This window comes from Clinocottus analis, unplaced genomic scaffold (genome assembly GCF_023055335.1).
Source record: "Clinocottus analis isolate CAN_PGR_092001 unplaced genomic scaffold, fCliAna1.0.p SCAF_9, whole genome shotgun sequence".
NCBI classification, from domain to species: Eukaryota; Metazoa; Chordata; class Actinopteri; order Perciformes; family Cottidae; genus Clinocottus; species Clinocottus analis.
In genome coordinates, this window is record NW_027176251.1 from 4,292,537 (window position 1) to 4,313,036 (window position 20,500).

General features: G+C 42.1%; 3 protein-coding genes across 4 annotated transcripts; 1 reads left to right on the forward strand and 2 right to left on the reverse strand.

The window, feature by feature from the left end:
- Positions 1 to 62: 62 nt before the first annotated feature.
- fkbp14 (FKBP prolyl isomerase 14) lies at positions 63 to 1,613 on the reverse strand. The gene is made up of 4 exons (XM_068570456.1): positions 1,295 to 1,613; positions 770 to 921; positions 438 to 565; positions 63 to 338 (listed from the first exon to the last, which is right to left on the reverse strand). The coding sequence occupies exons 1-4, from the start codon at positions 1,489 to 1,491 to the stop codon at positions 180 to 182; spliced, it is 636 nt and encodes a 211-aa protein (XP_068426557.1). The 5' UTR covers positions 1,492 to 1,613; the 3' UTR covers positions 63 to 179.
- A 270-nt stretch (positions 1,614 to 1,883) lies between these two features.
- On the forward strand, positions 1,884 to 9,874 carry plekha8 (pleckstrin homology domain containing, family A (phosphoinositide binding specific) member 8). 2 transcript variants are annotated; one of them, XM_068570354.1, is made up of 14 exons: positions 1,884 to 2,016; positions 2,471 to 2,587; positions 2,717 to 2,872; positions 2,972 to 3,093; positions 3,380 to 3,538; positions 3,638 to 3,678; positions 3,932 to 4,050; positions 5,006 to 5,360; positions 5,667 to 5,717; positions 6,196 to 6,281; positions 7,192 to 7,250; positions 7,615 to 7,816; positions 7,920 to 7,981; positions 8,064 to 9,874. In XM_068570354.1, exons 1-14 carry the CDS (start codon positions 1,977 to 1,979, stop codon positions 8,259 to 8,261), a joined length of 1,767 nt encoding a protein of 588 aa, XP_068426455.1. In that variant the 5' UTR covers positions 1,884 to 1,976; the 3' UTR covers positions 8,262 to 9,874. The 2 variants fall into 2 exon arrangements, with proteins under 2 accessions (XP_068426455.1, XP_068426456.1); XM_068570355.1 differs by lacking the exon at positions 5,667 to 5,717.
- Positions 9,875 to 11,146: 1,272 nt separating this feature from the next.
- On the reverse strand, positions 11,147 to 19,401 carry colq (collagen-like tail subunit (single strand of homotrimer) of asymmetric acetylcholinesterase). The gene is made up of 17 exons (XM_068569782.1): positions 19,265 to 19,401; positions 18,543 to 18,652; positions 18,133 to 18,240; positions 17,338 to 17,382; positions 17,140 to 17,166; positions 16,217 to 16,288; positions 15,853 to 15,915; positions 15,730 to 15,756; positions 15,586 to 15,630; positions 15,437 to 15,472; positions 15,238 to 15,318; positions 14,669 to 14,765; positions 14,031 to 14,161; positions 13,540 to 13,659; positions 13,288 to 13,429; positions 13,075 to 13,177; positions 11,147 to 12,978 (listed from the first exon to the last, which is right to left on the reverse strand). Exons 1-17 carry the CDS (start codon positions 19,359 to 19,361, stop codon positions 12,909 to 12,911), a joined length of 1,374 nt encoding a protein of 457 aa, XP_068425883.1. The 5' UTR covers positions 19,362 to 19,401; the 3' UTR covers positions 11,147 to 12,908.
- Positions 19,402 to 20,500: the final 1,099 nt, after the last annotated feature.

Consider the following 20,500-nt stretch of genomic DNA (forward strand, 5'->3'; position numbering starts at 1 on the left):
TCCTAACCCATAAATTGATAATGGGTCTTATTTTTCATAAAATGTTCATCCAAAAGAAAGACAATACTGTTGCACTACAGTGTAGAAGAAAAAGCAAGCCCAGTAACTATTTCACAATTCAACTCTTTCAGAGGTGATTTAACAAACGGAGCCTAGTTTAAGTAAATGAGATCAGTCCTTTAGAGCTCATCGTGTTGGTAGGTAAATTCCCTCGCAGATATGAAACCATCTTCATCTTCGTCCTCGTTTTTGAAGATGTCCTCAACCATCCCTTCATGATCTGTTTCATTGGGGGTGTATCCATGTTTTTCAAATTCTTTCTTCAGGTACTCTTTGACCTGAAGCATAGACAGAATAATAATGGTATAACAACAACAATAACAAGAAAAAGTATTTCTACACAGCGAAAAGAAAAGCAGATGTAAAGAATTACCCACCTCCTCTCTGCAGAGCTTCCAGTCGTCATTGAGATCCATCTCCCGGAAAGACTCGTGCGATCTGGGACCATTTCGGATCTCCATGAGCTCAATGTCAAAAATGACTGTACTGCTTGGAGGAATCTTGCCTGTAAACCACAAAAAAAAGGTTCAATTAAAAGTAACAACCGCAAAGGACTGGGATGAAAGGGGCGTGAGGACAGGACTCTCGTGTGAGGAGGATCAACAGAGATAATTATGTGATGAAGGGCCACACTTTGTGCTATGCCCCTGAATAGAAGCACAGACATGTTATGGTGCACACATGTGTTTGTGTCTATAGTTTATGTTACCTTTTCCTTCCTTGCCATATGCCAGAGATGGAGGAATGGTCACTTTTCTGCGCTCTCCTGTGCACATGTGGTTTAGACCCTTATCCCAACCCCTGAGCACCTCTTTAATCCCAAGAGTGAACCATACTGGATTTTTATCCCCATGTTCGCGGCTGCCAAGAGTAACAAAGATCCATCAGTCCAGTACACACAGAATTTATATCACAAATATGTACAATCAATGGTTGAATAGCTGCCGCCTAGCTTTCAAGACAGTAATGTGGTGAATAATGAGATCTGATTGGACAATATAACAATAATTTAATAAATCATTTATCAATCATAAATAAATAAGACTATGCCTAAAAAAGACATGTTTGAAAGAAGAAAAAAATAGTTTACGTTTTAAGAAGTGGAGCCGATATCCTACTGTAGCATACTGCAGTCCATAAGATGTATTGCTCTTTACAACGTGTGACTTTCCTGCACAAGAAGTGTCACAAAATTGCACAGCAATACATGCAGTCTTATCTAACTACAAATTACCTGGAAAAAAACAGGGTGCCATTACTTTCCAGGAATCCTTCGTGATGAACAAGAAGCATGTCTCCATACTTTGACTTGCGGGAACACATGAAGGGTTTATGTAAAACTTCAATTTTCACTTCTGGCTCAGGCAGTTTTCTCCCGGTAACAAACACAAACAGTGAGGGAAATATCAAACAAATAGGAAAAAAAAACATTTTCACCTACTCCCGAAATAAAAAAAATAGCAAATTTATACCTTTTTTACAAAATGCAGTACTTAAAATAAATACATGGCAGGAATGTCAACTACGTGGCAGCCAACTTCAGCAAGCACTCACCCCACTGTTCAGCGTTCTGCCCTCCTCCCTCTACGATTGGATACAGGAATTACAAAGCTCCACCCTTTATGCTGTTCTCCTATTCTATTGGTTTTTCTTTGTGTCAATCATCACAAGCCACACCCACAGTACTCAATTCCCTCTGACGCGCACTGGTGTTAAATGGGAGGAGTAAGGGGGACGTTATTAGAACGCGATTCACAAAACTGTTTACGCACTTTTATTTACGTAGCTGGTGTGTAAAGCCCAGGACGTTACTCCACAAAGCACACTCGGGGCCCGATGGATTCGCTGCAATCAGCTGTGCATCATATCTTGTTATGATAAACAAGTAATGAACGGCAGAAACACATCGTTAAAAAATGGAGGGAATGCTGCATAAATGGACGAACTACATTAGTGGTAAGTTAATCCTACAGTCGTTGCGTTTTTCGGGTCTCGTGCTCGTTGTAAGGGAGCTAGCTAGCATGACAGCGTCACCGCGCACTTGTGTTGCGTTAACGTTAGCTCCCCTCAGCCTCCGACTGTCGGACCTCAGGCACCACTTTACATTCACAACCTTTCTTTGACGTTTCTAAGTTACGTTAGCGGTCTAACTAATTATACGTTAACCGTATTTAAGTCGTCTCAACAGACAGCGCCACTGTCGATATTGTTAGTTCCAACCATCTGTCATTGTAATCTGATTTACCTGATTAACGCTGCTGCTAATTTAAGGGTTAATGTGAACTCTTTCCACGTGTGGTCAACGCTGCTTTCTGCTAATTCTCATTGATTTCCGATGTGGAAAAGTAAAATACCGGTACTGGTTGTATAGCAATGATCAAACAACTATAACTTCTATTTTTTTCTTCAGGTTGGCAACCTCGTTGGTTTGTGCTTAATGGAGGAACCTTGTCCTACTATGACTCCCAAGAAGATGCGTGGAAAGGTTGCAAGGGCAGCATTAAAATTTCTGTTTGTGAAATCCAAGGTTGGTGTGGCTCACTTTGTCTACTGTGTTTCGTTGTGCAAGTGTATGTGTGAGTAACTTTCTACTCCCTTTTGGATGTAGTCATGACAAGCGTGTCTCCCTATTTGCTGATGTGTTTTGTTTCATTAGTTCATTCCTCTGACTCCACACGAGTGGATCTGACCATACCGGGAGAGCAGTACTTTTACCTCAGAGCCATCAATCCAGCAGAGAGGCAGAAATGGCTGGTGGCACTGGGAACATCCAAAGCTTGCCTTACAGACAACCGAACAAAACGAGAAAAAGGTAATTGGATGCTATAACAATTACCTTTTACACAGCCAGTATTTTATTGTAAAACCCTGCCGACGGTTTCCAAAACGTTTGCTCACGTTATTGTTACAGAGCTCCAGGAGAACACGGAGGCATTGAAGACTAAGATGTCAGAACTCAGGTTGTACTGTGACCTTCTTCTCCAACAAGTAAACAAGATCAAGGAGAATGATGAGCTAGGAGACGCTGCGGAGGTGAGGTTGAGTTTTGGATGAGCCGATGAAATAAGAGAAGCTGCTGTTGGTGTGAAACTGCAATATAAAGTAGCCCATCTGTGACTAGCAAGACATTCAATTGTTGTGTGTTAATGCGTACTAATAGACCAGACGGGAAGTACATGTTCTTGTCTTATTTTTCTTCATTTTATTTTTTTGAATTATAGATTTGAGCAGATTTTGTTTGCTTACCAAGCAACATGCTAACCTATCAGGATATTTAGGTGGACGTCGACTAATGTGTATGTCGGTGTGCCGTTTTCAGACCGGAATAGACACTGGAAACATGGTGAAGTCTACATGCACCACTTTCCTCAAGACTCTAGAAGAATGCATGCAGATAGCAAATCACACTTTTAGTACAGATGTCGCACCACCGAGTCCACCAGGATCTCCGCCAGTCGCCACCATCAAACCTCAGAAGGTACATTTATGTCACCACTCCTGCGTCCAATCCGATAGTCAGCATTACTTTTTTAATGATATATATTTGTAACCCCTTAATGTCTTGCTTCTCCAACAGATTAAACCTGTCAATCATTCAAAACAGAACCTTGGAGAAAAGTAGGTTTTCTGTCATAATGTATGTATATTTCCTGCTCTGCTGCTCCAGTACTCCTTGATTGTCACATATGTTTTTAAAGTCCACATTAAATACCCTTCAAATGTTTTCTGTTGGTACTATTTAAATTTTTTTTTTAAAAAAACAAACATCATTTAATGTTTCCTTTGTGTGGCATAGACACAATTGCCAATTCTATTTGCCAAAAATAAGTGCATTCTGAGAATTAACATTGCACACTCAAATTCACTCCAGATGGAGAGATTTGGCTGAAACCTCAGGTGAAGAAATTGCACATGACAACCAGAGCCTCGAGTTTGGAGCAGAAGGACCAGATGAGCCAGATAGACCAGAACACCATCATTCCCCATCAGGTAAGTCGTGTCTCCAAACCACTTCACGTGCTGAGAGTTCCCTGAACTGAAACCATTACTGCATTCCATAAAGGGAAGTGCACACATACCACAGGGGCCTGATGTTTGTGTGCACATCATCTGACCTCATGGATAGATTGTTGCCTTTTAGTGAGCAGACAGTGATGGATGCCCAAGTTACTTCATTGCATTTCCCTTAACAGTAACACAGCCTTTATACAGGAGATGCTACTGCCTGATGGAAAATAAGACCCAAGTCTTCTCCAATATATTGTTTTATTTATAATACATATACTGTCTCACTGTGAATACAGAGATACATTATTTACCCTCATAATATATTGTTTAGGGTACTTAAGAGATGCCCTATAGTTATTTATTTTGTCACATGAATGTTTCAATCTAATGTAGCACTTTACTGGAACTTTAAAAAAGGAACACAGTTTTTTTAACATTTTTTTATCATGTTATTTTAGAATATGTTACAGACTTTGGTTCAGTCTTGAACTGCTAGTCCCATGTTACAAATCATGCAAAGATAATATTGACAGATTATTTTAAGAGCAACAAATACTTGTCATACTTTTATCTTTTGTTGTTTTGATGATTGAAATTGAGGTGTTGGTCTTTTCTGTATGGGTCACCGAAACAAAGGGATGGTAATGAAAAGTATTTCAAGGTGTGATCACGACTGAAACCAGTCAGACGTTACCACACCCACCTATGATGTTGAGTGACATACTGAACCCATAGAGGTCAATTTAGTGCTGCTCTTGAGTGTACCTGACCTTTGGTTAAAGAGAATAACATGATAGTTGTGCAAGTCATCTGTGCTGTTTTCACAATTTGTTACACTCAGTCTGATGAAAACTGGGCAGACTTGCTCTGATAGACATCTTGGCTAAAACCATATTCTGTATTAACATTCTTTGTACTTGTCCGCCGTGTCACACAGACATTGATGCCGCCAAAAGCAACAGTTCAGTCCACGAGGAGGAAGCTGATCCTACTTTACACACAACCCAGAATACCTCTGAGACTGACCAGTACGAACAACCAGCAGAGAGGGATGAGGAAAATGAAGCTGATGATCAAAAGGAGACAAAACAAGAGCAGCTGCACAAAGAGGACCAAAGTCAAGAAGAGCATGACAACAACAACAAGGAAGCGAACGCTGTCCAGCCTCAGCACCAACAGGAAGCTGTTCCAGACAAAGCAGAAGCTCAACGTGAAGCGGAAACTTCCAGAGACTCGCCAGAGTCTGAAGACACCGAGCAGGTGGAAACTTTCTTCAGCACAATGAGTCACAGGTATGCAAATGCTACTCAGGAAGGTCACATTCTTTAGGACGCATTCGTTACTGTACAGCGTTACTGTATGACCGCCTGTGGTATTTTACTATGACAGTATTAGGATTAACCAATCTAAGCTACATGTAGTATTTTTGTCTTTGAGGCACTGCACTTCTGCTGCAACTTTTGACTAAACTGCACAGTTACAGTTAGTTTGTGGAAATATATGAATTGTGTTACAGTGTTGCACAGAATTTATATAACAGGTTTGGAAAATTTTAACTGACTCTATTTCAAGATGTCAATATAAGTGTTTTATATTAGTGTGTTCTCTCTTGATCACATGACACAGAGACGCCCTCATCTGATATTTGGGTTTGTAAAAGCTTTTTTTGTTTCACTCTGTATTTCAAACGTATTTTACTTTCTCTTTTTAAGACCTTGAAGAGTGTTACTGAAAAATGGACTAGCGTGTTTATAATCAATTATGTAATATTCATTTATGACAAAAACATTATTATAATGGGGGGTAAAAAATCATTGTCTCACTTAACTAGTATTTAACTGCAAGATGGGGACGACAGTAAGTTAATTTTCGAATTAGTTATTTTGAAATTGATGAGATGGTTTGATTAACATTAGGTAAACATCAATAACGCTGTTAAGTTGTAGCAGAATAGTCTCAGGTATCGTCAGGCAAGAAATGCATGGCACTGTGTGAGTCATTTCTCTGGCTTGGTTTTGACATTTGTACCCTTTTTTTCTTTTTTTCTGTTTGAGTGGATCAAATAAAACTGACTGGCATACGTACCTCTAATATATTCTCCTGTTTGAATCTGTTCTACTCTTTTAGATTTAGTGATATAAGACTGGACGACGACAATGGTATCCCTACACAAGAGTTTTTGGACTCATGCTATGCAATAGTACCTGTATTAGGTAGGCCGGTCACTTCCGTCTCTCCTCTTTATCTGCCACTCTTTTCCTCTTTCTTATGATGCTACTACACCTTCTTCCATTTCACCCTTTATAACATGTATATTGAAAACTTCTTCCTAAATTCTCCTTGTCATGTGTGCATGCTCTCATTTACATTGTAATTAATAAGACCGCTTACTTTTCTGGGGATTAATAATCACCAGCCTTTTTTTTTCACGCCCTCATTATTTCCTTCTGCATCTGTTTATCTTTCAGTGGTTTTATTTATATTTTGTTGCCTAACAGTCTATCTTATTAAGTGTGTTGTTAGCTCATTCATGTTCACTTGTCCTTGTCAGTGTGCACTACACATAGAGGGAGGTGGTCAGTCCCAGGAGCCATACAAACGGGCGCAAGACTTTAAAAACAACATTTCTTGTTTGACCATTTTGGAGGAAATTGTCAAGAGGTTTAAAAAAATAGTTAAATCTGATATGTTGTAATGATAAGGAAAGGGAGGTTGGAGAAGGATTTTTGGTCATCCAGAATTACAAAAGATTTGCTCACGTCTAGCTGTGCCCAACCAGTTTCAGCCCAAATTAATGACACATGTTGACACAGACCCAGCACACCATGCAGCACGTTTTCATTAATGGCATTTAGGTCTTCTCGTGTGTCCTACGCCTTTTTATTATTTCCCATCAAATCTGCAGTCAAAAATTGAAATGTTCTTCCGAACATTGTTACACAGGTTTTTCTTCCCTCTTCATCATTACTTAAAAAATGAGGAAGTTATTTCATTCAACACTATGTAGAGACAAAATCTATATTATAATAAGTAATTATATAATACAATTAATAATATGACACAAAACTAAGATTCTTTTCTTCACAAGCAACACATAAATGATCATGGATTTTCTCTTCCCAGACAAGCTGGGGTCCACAGTGTTTGCACCAGTTAAAATGGATTTTGTTGGAAATATCAAGGTATGTGTTCATGTCATTGATAGGTTGTCTTAAAGCCGTTAAAGCTACTGTTCAAGAGAAGAAATGATGGCAGAGCTTATCAAAAGTGTCTCTAAATGGACATGTTGTCTGATAAAACAGGATGAATCTACTTATAATATGTATTAGTAGTATAATATGTCACCACAGAGATTTGCTGTATTGTTGAGGTAATAAAAAATCCGATATAGCTTCTCAGTGCTGGTGTTCTTATTCTGTCAATTTACTTTAGAACAAGTAACTTAACTGAGCTGTTAAAATAGGTTACTTTTATATTTTGGTTGAATCAGAATGATGATTCTATTTCCAGCTCTGGTCACAATATCAACGTGTTTTAACCCTGTAGAAAATAAATCAGAAGCTGATGTCGGACCCCGGCGGCTTCCCCACACTACAGTCCATCGTGCTGTATGAAGTCCAGACAGATGTTGCCCGGGTGCGCAACTCTGCCACCGAGGCTTTGCTGTGGCTCGGACGAGGCCTGAAGTTCCTCAAGGAGTTCCTGTCGGAGCTCAATGCAGGAGAACAAGACATCCAGAGAGCACTGAGTGAGTCCCATTCCTACGATGGAGAAAAAAAACAACCTACAACTCGATGAAACCTAATGCCTGTTCGAGAGCCGTCACATTCTCTGTCTATTCCCTCACCCAGATAATGCCTACGGAAAGACCCTCCGTCAGTACCACGGATGGGTTGTGCGAGGTGTTTTTGCGGTAAGTATTTGTCCCGCCGATTCTTTTTTTCCCCCCTCTTAGGTTCTTCGAATGTGACTGTCGAATGTTTCTATTTCCCCAGTTGGCGCTGAGAGCTGCGCCGTCTTATCAAAGTTTCGCAGCTGCCTTGGTGTCAAAAGGGGGCGACGAGCTGAAGGGCGGCTTCACCAGCGGCATGCACAAGGACCTGGGAGTGTACCTGCCGGCCATGGAGAAGCAGCTGGCGGTCCTGGATGCCCTGTACGAAGAATACAACCTCGAGTCTGATGAAGTGGTGTGAAAACTTGAACAGAGAAGAGGATCCACATTCAAGGAAGGACAGAGCCGGACTGCTGAAGGACGGTGCCAAATGCATCAAGTGTACATCTTGTGTACAAAATAGTGTGAGCATGTCCCGTGTGTGAATGTGTTTCCAGTGGTTGTAAAACTCTACAACGGTAGAGGGTTTGAAGAAGGTATTAAATGTCTGTATTTAGGAGCAAGCATTAACAGTTGAGACGTTGTGGTTTGATGAACTGTAGTTTCTGGGTCTTGTTTAAGAGACTCCAGCCACAATGTTACATGGGGACGTGTGTTCCTGGTGCACACTGAGTAGTTGTGTTGTGGCTATTTATGTACAGGTACATAACCACAAGGTATTTGGCTCTAGTAACGTCCCCCGGAAGATAATTTGTGATTTCCCTTGAACTGATGAGAATGCGACGACATTTTTTCTTCAAGATTGTCCTGTTTCCTTGGATTTATGAAACAGGGGTGACACTTGCAACTGACATAAAGCACTTGTTCGACCAAAACGATGTCAGATTGTTCCAATGCCCAATATATATGCCTTAATTATGTGAAGGGATAGCAGACTGGGCTAACTTTTAATGCATAAGGTAAACAGTGGGCCTGACTGTTAAAGTCAGGGCATTATGATTAACTTTTTTCAATTTTTTTTATTTTATTCTTACTTCCTGAAATGTCAATATAAACCCTGAAGGCTGACAGTGTATTGTTTTACATCACTAAAATGTTATGAGCTATTTATTGCTCTGGAGACTTTGCGTGGGACCAGAAGGGGCCGCCGTGTGGACGGCTTTCGCCTTTTGAGGATCACAACAGACAAGAATACATTCATACAGTGTCGCTGTCTGAAGTGCTGACAACTGCTGAATACTTTGGTGGACATCCTCTCTGCACAAACCTATACATAGAATGCATTTTCACAATGTCTATTTATTACGTCCTAAGTTATGTTAACATTGATGTCATGGTGGTTCATTGCATTGCATCTCTTGTGTGAATGTATGGGCATTTGTCTCCATAAAGCACGTTTATTGATTGCATGGTTTTGTGTGTGAAGTAACATTGGTGCCAATGTAAACTGAATATAGGACTTTGATTCGCCAAGTTAATGAATAATCCTAGAGTGGTTCGATGAAAAGTTAAACTACATTGCTTCTCCTTCATCTCTGTACTGATAATGAACCGTAACATTCAGCTGGTCTACAGATTTATTTATCTCATCCATGCACTGTTCTGCAGAAACGTGAGTGCTGTTACCAGCCCATATTTTATTATAATTCAACAATAAATAGAGTAGTAGTCAGTCTTTAACCTCCCAGCCGGGGTAAAGTTTGTCCATCTTGTCGACGAGCCATTCATCCTCTAAGGGCTTCTTTTTTATTTTCCTTTTTTAGACATACCACATAGTATTTTTCATTTTATAACATTTCTTTTGTGTTTTCAGGAATGCATTAAGTAACACTTCTTAAAATCTTTGGCAGTAGGTTGAAAGTCCAGATGTGCAATGGGCTGACTTCCATTTCAATATTGCAAAGTTTGATTTAGTTTTTTATGACTGTATGTATTTGATTTTTTTTACATAATAAATAATGAAGTTGTCTTGGCCCTGCTCTGTTGATGCTTAATCCTTTGTCTTGGTGACTTTATCGAGGAAGCCTCGTATAGGTTCCCTGCTATTTATTTGGCTTCTCCTGGGCTCTTCATGTGACACTGAAATCAAATCAAATGTATAATTGACCCTCACTCCTGTCCTTTGCATTTTGCTTATGAAACAAATCAATGAGTAAGCAATAGATGGTAAATCTGCACAGGTGTTTGTTTGTCTAAACAAGAGCTCAAATAACACCTTTGCATACTTTCCTGTGAGAGTTTTGCATGTAGAGCAATAGTGTGTCCTCTGCCAGCACCCTGCATGCCAGCCATTCCTATTATAGGTCAGGGATTTTCACTTGCCTTAGGCCAACAGCTGGGTGCCTCACTGTTTCCTGTCCCCATGGCCTCATTTGCATCGCTCCTTCTGCCACAGCTGCAATGCCACACCACCTAACCTGCACTAAAATAACTCCTTTTGTTGGAGAAAGTGTTTGATTTCACTTCACCTTTTGAAAGCTCACACTATATCTTGACAGCATCTTTGATACAAGGGGGAAACCATTCAAATCAAGTCTTAAAAACAAGCAGCTTTTAATTAATAAATGAATTTAAAAGAGAACTGTCCAAGGTTCCCAAACTCCAGCAAATGCTAAACTCCAATTGTTGGATTCTTCTGTGAGCACAGCAGATCGTTTCATTACAGAGCAGCAGAATGAGGTCGACCGCTGCATCTCCAGCGGCATTTAGTGCTGTACCGAGACATCTGTGGTACAAATCTGATTGGCCTGGTCAGGGGAATGCACATGATGGAATAAATAAACCGAGGCAAGCTTTTACTTGGGCATCCCAGCAGACAAATTGCCCTGATGTGATTTAGAAAAGAAATACGGCATGCTAATAGAGTTACATGGTTCGCGTCCAACCTCAAACATCTCTGTTGCAACACTGGCTGGTTGCCCAAAGCCCAACCTGTATCTCTGTGCATGATCTACAGACTCAGCTCTGAGGAGGCTTCATCGAGACAGAATGAAAAACCCGAAAACAGCGAGTTCACTGTGTGCTCTATCAACTATTTCTGTCTAATGCAGCACTTTGCGAGGAGCCGCTGACAGCGTCTCTTTTACACTTATATCTGCTTTGTCTGTTTTTTGTTGTGGGTTTTTTTGTACAGCGAGCGCTGTGAAAGAACATCGGCCAATCACTGTCACCACTTGCTCAGAGGAAGCAGAAAAAAAAACCCTGACCTAAGTTTAAAGATGCATGCGTGCGAGGCAGACTGACATGTTTGAAGGATTTAGATTCCCGTTTTATTTATTTTTAAAAGTATCCACAACGACTGTATAAATCATATATCTTAGCAATGAAACAAAATGAACATCCGCTATCCGTCACAGTGCATACTCTATTTCATAAAGCCTTACAGTATGGTACCACATGCATGTTATCTTTTAGCATGGATATAGCACAGCAGCACAGGCCACAGGTAAAACATTCACTGTAGTTTTTCAAAAGATATGTCAGCTTTGTGCAAGGCACAGTTCATCATTATCATATAAGCTGTGTTTTACAGACAGTACTTTGCTTCACTCTGGGTAGAGCAAGACTGATATTCCTTAAGATGCCATGGCTTACGAAACAAAGCAAAGTGTTTCACACCCATTATGTATCACAAGCATGCGGAGACAATATAGTTAACAGTCTTCATCTTTCTTTTTTACAGAAGAATCACTTTATAACACCTGACGACATCTAATATGGCTGAGAACTGGTCTCCCTTGGCACAGCGACTCACACAGTAGCTTATGGAAAAAGGTCAGCTTATATCGGCAAAGTCATTTTCACCATTACTGCCAAACATACAGCAGACTACATCTACGCCGTTAAGTTTACTGTTGAGCTTCTCTGTTGTTGTATGTATCGTAAGACAGAAAGAATGAATAAAGAGGTATCAGAGTAAATGCAGTAATGATGGCCTCACAGACTGGAATTGAAATCCCTCCCCCTTTAGCAGGTGCAGACCATCCCCAGCCTTTCCTGTGCAGTGATACAATTAAGAACATAACAGTTTCAAGCCTTCATATACAGTAGATTTCATTTATCACAGAATCACAGGGAGGAAACTCTAGTTATCTGTGTGCTTCAGCGTACAGTCACTGCCATGTCATTTACAAAGAGAGTAGTGGAGAGAGGTGCCTGGAGAAAGGTGCTGTGTGGAGCTACATTACCTGTTGGTTCCTGAGAAGTTTTGGGGATTTATGAAACCTCGTCCGGACTGAATGTCCCTGTCAAGCACAGGTACCGCCACGAGCTGATTCGGCCAAGTCGGTCTCCTAGCGTAACAGTCTCAGGTGCATAATCCATGCACCTCTATCTCCATTCCTAACCGGCCACATTGAGCTTTTACGACTACTTGCTAAATGAAATTCTTGATGTGATATTGAGACGCCGCGGTGCGAGCCTTGTTGTGGCAATAATAAGTAAGGTGATGGCTTGCATGCTTTGGATAGTGACAGCTGCTGTCATGGTCTCAGTAATCCCGGCCTCATGCAAAAGCTGTTATTGCCGCTGCATTAGAATACCTGAGGCCATGGCTCTGGATGTCCTACTGCCTATCTTTCTCAACAGTATCTGGGTCAAGATTAATACGCCTCTGGCCCGGCTACTGCTCCTCTGCAACATCTCCCACTGGCACTTAATTAAGTCTCTGCGAGGCTGTCACACAACTGTCGTATCCAGAGGCTGACTCATGGAGAGGAAGCCAGTCTTAAGTCCTGCTTGTTAAGACTGAGTGCAATAGTCCTGTGCATTTCCTGTGTTGGTGAAAGTTTTCACCGTCACTGACTGACTACAACTCCAGCAACAATACAGAGGAGTTATATATAGTATATATATATATATGTTTTGTTTTTTTCTTTCATCATAGAATCATTGGCAGCCTCTACCTTCAGAGTCTCTTTGCTTGGAGCATTATTGTTTTTTGTTTTTTTTGCATGAAAATATTCCAAATAACACACAGAGGATCCCGCTGCACTGTCCAGCTTCCTCCTCAAGTGAAGTACTTGCAGTTTGTGGAGTCAATGACACAGTGTGGCGTGCACTTGAGGTGACCATATGACCTGCAAAGCACACGAGAAGCAAAGTTTCGGTCAGTTTAACATCTCAACAAAAAGACTTCTCACGGTTGTCAACATATAGGTGTACCCTGTGCTTACCCTGGAAGATATGAATTACATGTCTGGTATCCAAAGTCCTTCCCATCACACTCCTCAGCTCCCTCATAGCGGTATCCGTCTCCACAGTAGGCGTGTTTACACTCTGTGGTAAGGAGAGACAGCAGAGGTGGAGGGGCCATGCTATATGTGCACAGGAAAGCACAACCAAGGAGCTATTATAGACCACTATACGCGGACGGACGCGTGACTCACTGACGCAGCCGTCGGTGACGACTCGGTTTCTGTCGTCACACTGCTCCCCAGTGGAAATCTGCACAATCCCGTCGCCGCAGTAACCCTCGTCGTCGGGCGCGTTTTCCATGGACTGGAACGGAGTCGACTGGAATGGAAAAGTCTTTCGCCAAGTTTAAAAGAAAAGTTGATCAAAATGGATAAAAAGCGCTCGAGATGTCACCATCTGTGAAACCAGATGGAATAATCAGATTCGGCTGCATGCAGCTCTACCTGGATCGGCAGCCAGCCGTCAATGTCTTTGAAGTAGAGAGATCTCTGGTCTTTGCGGAATGCAATCGCGTTATCTGTGTGAAGGTGCTCCAGTTCTTCCTCACTGCTCACAACAAATATCTGAACGAAAGGCAAGGGGAAGGCATTTAGTGTATTTTCAATGATGTGGTTGAGTGAAATTTTGAGATATTGAGCTTTCAAATGAATATCCCAGCTCAAAGCAAAATACATATCGCCAATAGGCATACTTTCCAAACGGTTTGCCTTCAAATAATTAACTCAAAAGTTAATAAAAACCTAATAATAACCCAGGGATTCCAAAAAATGTACAAGTAAAAATAACATTGAATTAGATTTGACATACATCCAGTAGAGCCGATATGTTTTAATTGTAAAAAGTTTGAGATTTGGCAGCGATGCGTCACATGATTCAGTTCGTCAAAGGAATACCGTACATAACTTTTTGCATTCGACAAGACTTAATTCCTCACCGCTGGTACTTTGGGATAGTTTCCTCTGGAAGGATAATCATCAAATGGAGAATTACCGAGAGAGCCACAGCTACACTTTCCAGGAGGCCCTGGTGGACCACGAACACCCTTCGTCCCAACCATGTACAGTCCTAAACATATGAAGAGAGGAGAAGAAATATATTATAAAAGACACAAAGCAAAAAAAAAAAGTGTACTGCCAAGTTACTAAAGTGAAGTGTAGTTGAGAGTACAGACAGGGGATGATATAAATATACCATATGTTATGCAATGTATCATTGATTATTGTATCAAGAGGCCAAAACAACTTAATTCACTTCGAAACCTCATCTGGTGACATTATTGTAAAACAGCACGGGGGGGCTTGCCATCTGCGAATCCATTTTCGCCACATGATGTCACAAAGACAGCGTCTTGTTTTACCTCAGGAGATACAGTTTCTCTGCTGCTTAAGTAAGCCTACCGCCGCGCTCCCCTCTGCTGACAGGGCGGTTTTTACTCCTCCCGCTGGCAGCACAGCGTTTCACTCGCTCTCAGAGGAAGTGCGGAGCCACACACAACAAAAAGTGGACGGAAGTAAATCCATGCCTTGATTTAACAAAATGTCAGCTTTTAAATCACACGGCAAAGGTTGTCACCTGTGGCCGGGGAACCAGGAGGACCAGGGTGGCCTGGAGTTCCCTGCGGGCCTGCAGGTCCAATCGGACCGACACGACCCGAGTCTCCTTTACCTCCCTGGAACACAATCAAAACAATGCAGCACGTGGTCAGATTTTAAATGCTTCAAAGATCAAAAGGTTGAAACTAAGACTGATTTCCTATCCTGACCCTAATGCGAATACTAAGTGAACATTTTGAGCAGAGAAAAGTTGTTTTCACATGGCCATGAATTACATTTTGAAGTAACACAAATCTGATTGTTATCAGTCGGGCGACTATGGACACTTAACCCTAAGTTGCTCCCGTAGCTGCAGCTATGGAGTATGAATGGTTGATGATACTGATGTGGCACCTTGCACGGTGGCTCCTCACATCAGTGTGTGAATGAGTGAATGATGTCATGTGGTGTTAAAGCGCTTTGAGTGGTCGCAAGACTAGAAAAGCGCTATACAAGTACAGGTCCATTACCTTGTGTGAGTGTATAACTCTGTATATTGATGTTTAGGAACAATGCAAAGAGAGTGTCACATGACCACAAACCGCTCACCTGCTTGCCTCTCTTCCCTGGTCGGCCAGTGGGTCCTCTGTTTCCTGAGATCCCAGGTTCTCCCTTGGGACCCATTTCTCCCTGCACACCAACAATCACGTCAACTCAACATCAACGTCTGGTCGTATTTGGAAAGTTGTAATTCCCAAAAAAAAAACGAATTCAAAAACTCCTTTGTGTTTTTTAATGTGTTTCTCACTTTCTGTCCGAGCATTCCCGGGAAACCCATCCCACCCTGCGGATAAAGAAGGATGAAGAAGATGATGTAACTGTGATCATGTGCAGCATATACTGTGTACAGCGTAGTGCTGCTTCTTTCATTCTAAATGACTGATCGACTCTTCCCACCTTGTCGCCTTTCACTCCACCTTCACCGCGATCCCCTCGAGAACCCTGATGGAGCAGATGACAGCGTGTCACCCCACATTAGATGTTAATCAATATATCTTACTGCATTTTCTACTGAATGGATGATAACAAACAGTTTCGTACCTTTTCCCCTTTATACCCAGTTAACCCCTAGAGACAAAATATCCAGGATTAAATAACGGAGTCTGAAGATGAGCTCATGCCAGATTGCTGTAGAGTAGTTCATATGTCGTATGTATCGCATACCCTTGGCCCAATTGGTCCTCTGGCTCCAGGCAAACCCATCAGCCCCGAGTCACCTTTCTCACCCTGGTGCACAGAAAAACATCCCATATAAGACAAATGTGGATTTGCTTCATTTATTTCGACACATTTCCCAAATATAAAATGTATTGCCCACAGCGCAAAGAAGAAATATTGTGCAATATTGAATCAAAGGTTCTTTTGTACAATTTCAATGCAGCGTATAGAAAGAAAATGTTGATGCATAACAGAGTATTTTATTGTATGGGACTGAACACAAACACTCATCTACCCTACCTTGTATCGGCACTTACTCATGTCATAACATATTTTGTATCATCTACATTATGAGGTCTGACTTACTCACTTTGGGCCCACTTGGTCCAGGCCATCCAGCTGGTCCCTGTTTCCCAGGAAGTCCAGGAGGACCTGTTCGACCCTAAGGGCAGACATCGATTGTTAACACATGACCTCAGATGTAGAAATACCTAATAAAACAATCGCTGCCACAGCTCAGGAAGCAGTGATTTGATTATGAAACCAGAGCTTCTCAATGCTGTTAGCTTTGCAGGTATCCAAGTGCAGGATTTGCTGCATAAGCTGACAGCCTGCTTGCTACAGTATTTATCAGACACTGCTGCACATGTAGAGGGAGAATGACTTTAACGAGCCCTGTCACTTTGCTCTCTTTAATTAAATGATGGGCTGTATATAGAACAAGCCCGCGCTTGTGGGAAATAAAATGATTTATGACCTGGCTGGAGCACTAAGCTAAATTGCACTGCAGTGCTGCAAAGCTGCTCAGTCAGGGCCACCAGCCAGCGAGGCTCTCCCAACGGGCCGCTTTTGCTGCTCGACCACGGCGACCGATCATTCGGGGAGGTCGCTTCTCTTTTTCTTTTTTTTCTCGTCTGCCTCTCGGGCCAAGTGCTGTGTTCCTGAGCTTGCAATAAAGCTGTGTGGGCTCGTTCCTTCTGTTCTCGTAGAAAGGGGAGGGCCACCTGACACGGAGGCACAATGCTGGATGTCTGCGAGAAGTCAATATCGGGGCAATACGCTTCCTGTCAGTGCGAGAAGACCAATCGCTCAGATATCTGTCTCCCTTGCGTCCTGTCAGTGTGTCCGAGCCGTCTCCTGTCAAGGTTGCACTTGCACACGACCCCTTGATGCACACGACCAGGCACTGGCAGCACTCTGAGTTACAGCTGTGGAGAAGGCGGTGGCACCGTATCTCATATTTGAGTAAATCCACTTAGCAGAGAATATGGAGTGATTAATGGAGACTCTCACCTTTTGCCCAGGTCTTCCGATTTCCCCCTGGCAACAGGATGCGGAGGAGGGGACAAGGACAGGGGCTATTTAATACACTTCCGGCGAGCATCTTTCAGTCAGTTACATTTGAGCTTATAAAATAATGAGCAGCTTGCAAACTGCAGATAAGAAACATAAATGAGATGAGACTAGAACATGGGGAAATAACCTGCTTACCTTTTCTCCCTTAGGCCCTTCTATCCCGGGTAATCCAGGTGGACCCTGATAAACAGGAAAATACAATAGAATGACGGCATATGCTCATAAATCTCAGGGATGCGTATCTAAATTTGTTTTGTTGTCCACAACATCCCACCACAAAGTAATGTCTGTTTCTGGGAGCCCACAGCTGCAGTTTCAATTAGCTAAAGGCTGAGTGGTCGCTATTGATTTAAAAAGTGCCTTGTGGGTCTCTTTTAATAAACTGAAACGCTGCAGCTGGTGCTGTAACAGGCCGAGATGGGCAAAGCTTTAACAATCATTTTGTCAAATCAGTGAATGGTGTTCTGGGCCTAACTGGTTGGATTTGAAAGCACCTACTGAACCAAAACGTATTTACTTCCTTCATCCATAAAGTACACAAATACACGGACACATGCTTGTGTTGGTAATCCCTGGAATTTACGCAACCCAGTACGCCTTTGCAGGCAGACGGCACCTGGGACAGTTTCTGAGAATGATGTGTGGGGTACTGGCAGCCAGTGGAAAAAGGCTATTTGTGTCTGAGCTAAATGTGGAGCGTTAATGGGTCGCCGTGTTGCATGGGCCAGAGAAATCCCCATCTCCTACTTTGCAGGAACTCTCAAGTTTACAAGGAGATGGGGGGTAGTATGTTCTTGGAGTACTAATTCCTAACACCTTGAAACACTAGAAACTATGGGAAGTGTTAGAACTGTGTGAAGATGCTAATGCCAGAGCTACAGCATCCATTCTGTGATAAGCATGATGTTTGGGAAGAGTTTGGGACCCTACCTGAGGACCAGAGGGACCAGCGGGCCCGGCGGGGCCTCGCACACAGCCAGAACCTTTGTCCTGTTTGCCCGGCTCCGACTCGCCACCGTTATATGAAACGTCGTCGTTCTGAAAAATGAAAACAAAATTCAGTATCTCTTTTACAGCTTGGACGGTTTGGATAGAAACAAGTCAACAGAATTACACCTTTCCAATACTTGATGTTGATAAAGACGCTCGTCTGAAATTCCTCCCATTCTTGACGGAACAATTTACAAAGTATTTGTTCGGCCATTTCTTCCGGCAGCTGAGTGTTTTAACGGTATACCACTCGGGGGTCATAGACAGTAAGTGTGGGGCATTTTGGATATCACCCAAGGACATATCAACAATCAGTTATTCCACAATAGAGTCACATGACTTCTACTCACATGAGCATGGCGGCGCCAAAGTGAAGGGGGTGGAGGAAACAGTGGGGGCGGAGGCGGACTCAGTAAACAGCATGGGCTGAATCTCTTCTGCTGCTCCGCAGATCTGAGAGCTGTGCAAGGTGTGCATGCATGCAGTCAGTCAGTCACACAGGCGATAATGCCAAGTGTCAAAATTAGAAGAGGACAGTCAAAGGTCATGTTTATGTTGTCTTAACTTCTGCAACAGCTGGATGTGGAGCCTCTTGATCAAAATGAGAAAAGTAATACATTGACATGCATGGGTAACTGTGGTACATATAATGTGACACGTTGCAAACAAATATCCAACACATCCAGTACAAAATGGACAAGTGAAAGAGGTGAGAACATGCGGGAGCAGCGTGAGGGACAGGTAAACAGAAGCAAACTATCATGACACCCGCCCAGCAGAGTTGGATCTGGACACAGATATGAAGCGCCTGTGCCTCTCACTGAAGGACTGGAGCTGGTTTTGCTATTTATAGAGGTATTTTCAGTTTACCTCACGGGTGCATGAAGACAAAAACAAATGTATTTCACATGGATAATGAGCTTAAAATCAATCCAAAATCTAAGCATTTAGTATCCATGCTTCCGGCGCAACTCTCCCGCTACCTGTGCATGCATAGTACTGTATGTACAGTACAACAAAAACACACACACACACACACACAGAGAAAGAGACAGGATCACACACGTCTTACCCACTGGGAATGAAATAAAGCTGTCCAGAAAAGAGGGTTGAGCAAGGCCATAACAAAGCCACAGTGGCAGATATAGTCCAAGTGTTAGAAGAGTCATGCTGCTCCAGATAGTTGCCTGACTTTATTTCTGAGCCTCGGCAGCCCTCACACGCTGCCTCTCTCTCCCTCTCTCTCTCTCTCTCTCCCTCTCTCTCTCTCTCTCTCTCTCTCTCTCTCTCTCTCTCTCTCTCTCCCCTCACTGTCCTCTCGCTGTGCTCCCCTCCCTCTCTGCTCTGTCTCCTTTACGCCCTCACAAGAGGGTACGCCGACCAATGCCCATTAAATCTTTCCCTCTGCATCAGTGTGCGCTAAAATTACAGAAGACAGCCCGCCAGCTGCTTCGAGTGCCAATATTAGATCTCTACTACTGCAGGGGGTGTCTTTTGTTGTTTCCACTCCTCTAACAGGGAGACAGATCAGGAATAACCCGCGGCGGTGGGCTTTTCTGCAACAGATTCTGCATGAAGTTGTCCTTTGTGCATCATGAGACAACTTTCATATCTGTTGACATGTATTTATTAGTCCATCGTTTTGTATGCAGAACATTGTGTCCCCCTGTGCATTATGATGTCCATTTAGTCGAGAACAAATTGGTGTTATTACCCAGTCTGTGCCACAAAATGAAGTGCCTGCATTTACATTGAGGCTCTTTGGGGATTTAATACCTTTTACACAAATAAAAAAAAAAAAATACAAGCAAGTTACATTTAACGCTTAAGTGATATGACATTTATATATTTCACATACTATATATTGTATGAGTGGAAAAAAAAGAGTAATTTTAGTCTGCAGGAGATTGTGAAAAAGACTGCAACTTTATCGAATTTAACTAAGACACAGTCATGAATCTCATAAACATGTTCACACTGTGCAAAATATATGTAGATATTGCAGAAGATTCTGCTCCAAACCCTCTTTACATAATATTTTAAGATGTACCTCACAAGGTGTGAAATTAGTCACATGTCTGTGAATATGCAAATTTGACAAATCTGGACTGAGTTAATCAGAAGATTATATTTTCACCTCCCCAGCAAACAGTTTAATTTTTGTATTTTTAACCATTAAGACGTCTTGAGGCCTTAGAAAAAGTCGTTTTTGGTTTTCTTTCTAACGTGATAAAACTCTTGAAGGACCTTGATTTACAGTTTTGTTGTAAGACTTTTGGTTGGATTAAAAACAACTTGAGTTAAGCTT

Coding starts and splice junctions, on each gene's coding strand:
- plekha8 (XM_068570354.1), top strand. CDS start 1,977: ATGGAGGGAATGCTGCATAAATGGACGAACTACATTAGTG. Junction 2,873..2,971: donor CCGAACAAAACGAGAAAAAG/GTAATTGGATGC, acceptor TTATTGTTACAG/AGCTCCAGGAGAACACGGAG. Junction 7,982..8,063: donor TTGTGCGAGGTGTTTTTGCG/GTAAGTATTTGT, acceptor CTATTTCCCCAG/TTGGCGCTGAGAGCTGCGCC.
- colq (XM_068569782.1), bottom strand. CDS start 19,361: ATGACTCTTCTAACACTTGGACTATATCTGCCACTGTGGCTTTGTTAT. Junction 16,289..17,139: donor TCGGAAGACCTGGGCAAAAG/GTGAGAGTCTCC, acceptor GTCTGCCCTTAG/GGTCGAACAGGTCCTCCTGG. Junction 13,660..14,030: donor ACTATCCCAAAGTACCAGCG/GTGAGGAATTAA, acceptor CCTTTCGTTCAG/ATATTTGTTGTGAGCAGTGA.
- fkbp14 (XM_068570456.1), bottom strand. CDS start 1,491: ATGTTTTTTTTTCCTATTTGTTTGATATTTCCCTCACTGTTTGTGTTT. Junction 922..1,294: donor GGCACCCTGTTTTTTTCCAG/GTAATTTGTAGT, acceptor TACTCTTGGCAG/CCGCGAACATGGGGATAAAA. Junction 339..437: donor GGAAGCTCTGCAGAGAGGAG/GTGGGTAATTCT, acceptor TCTATGCTTCAG/GTCAAAGAGTACCTGAAGAA.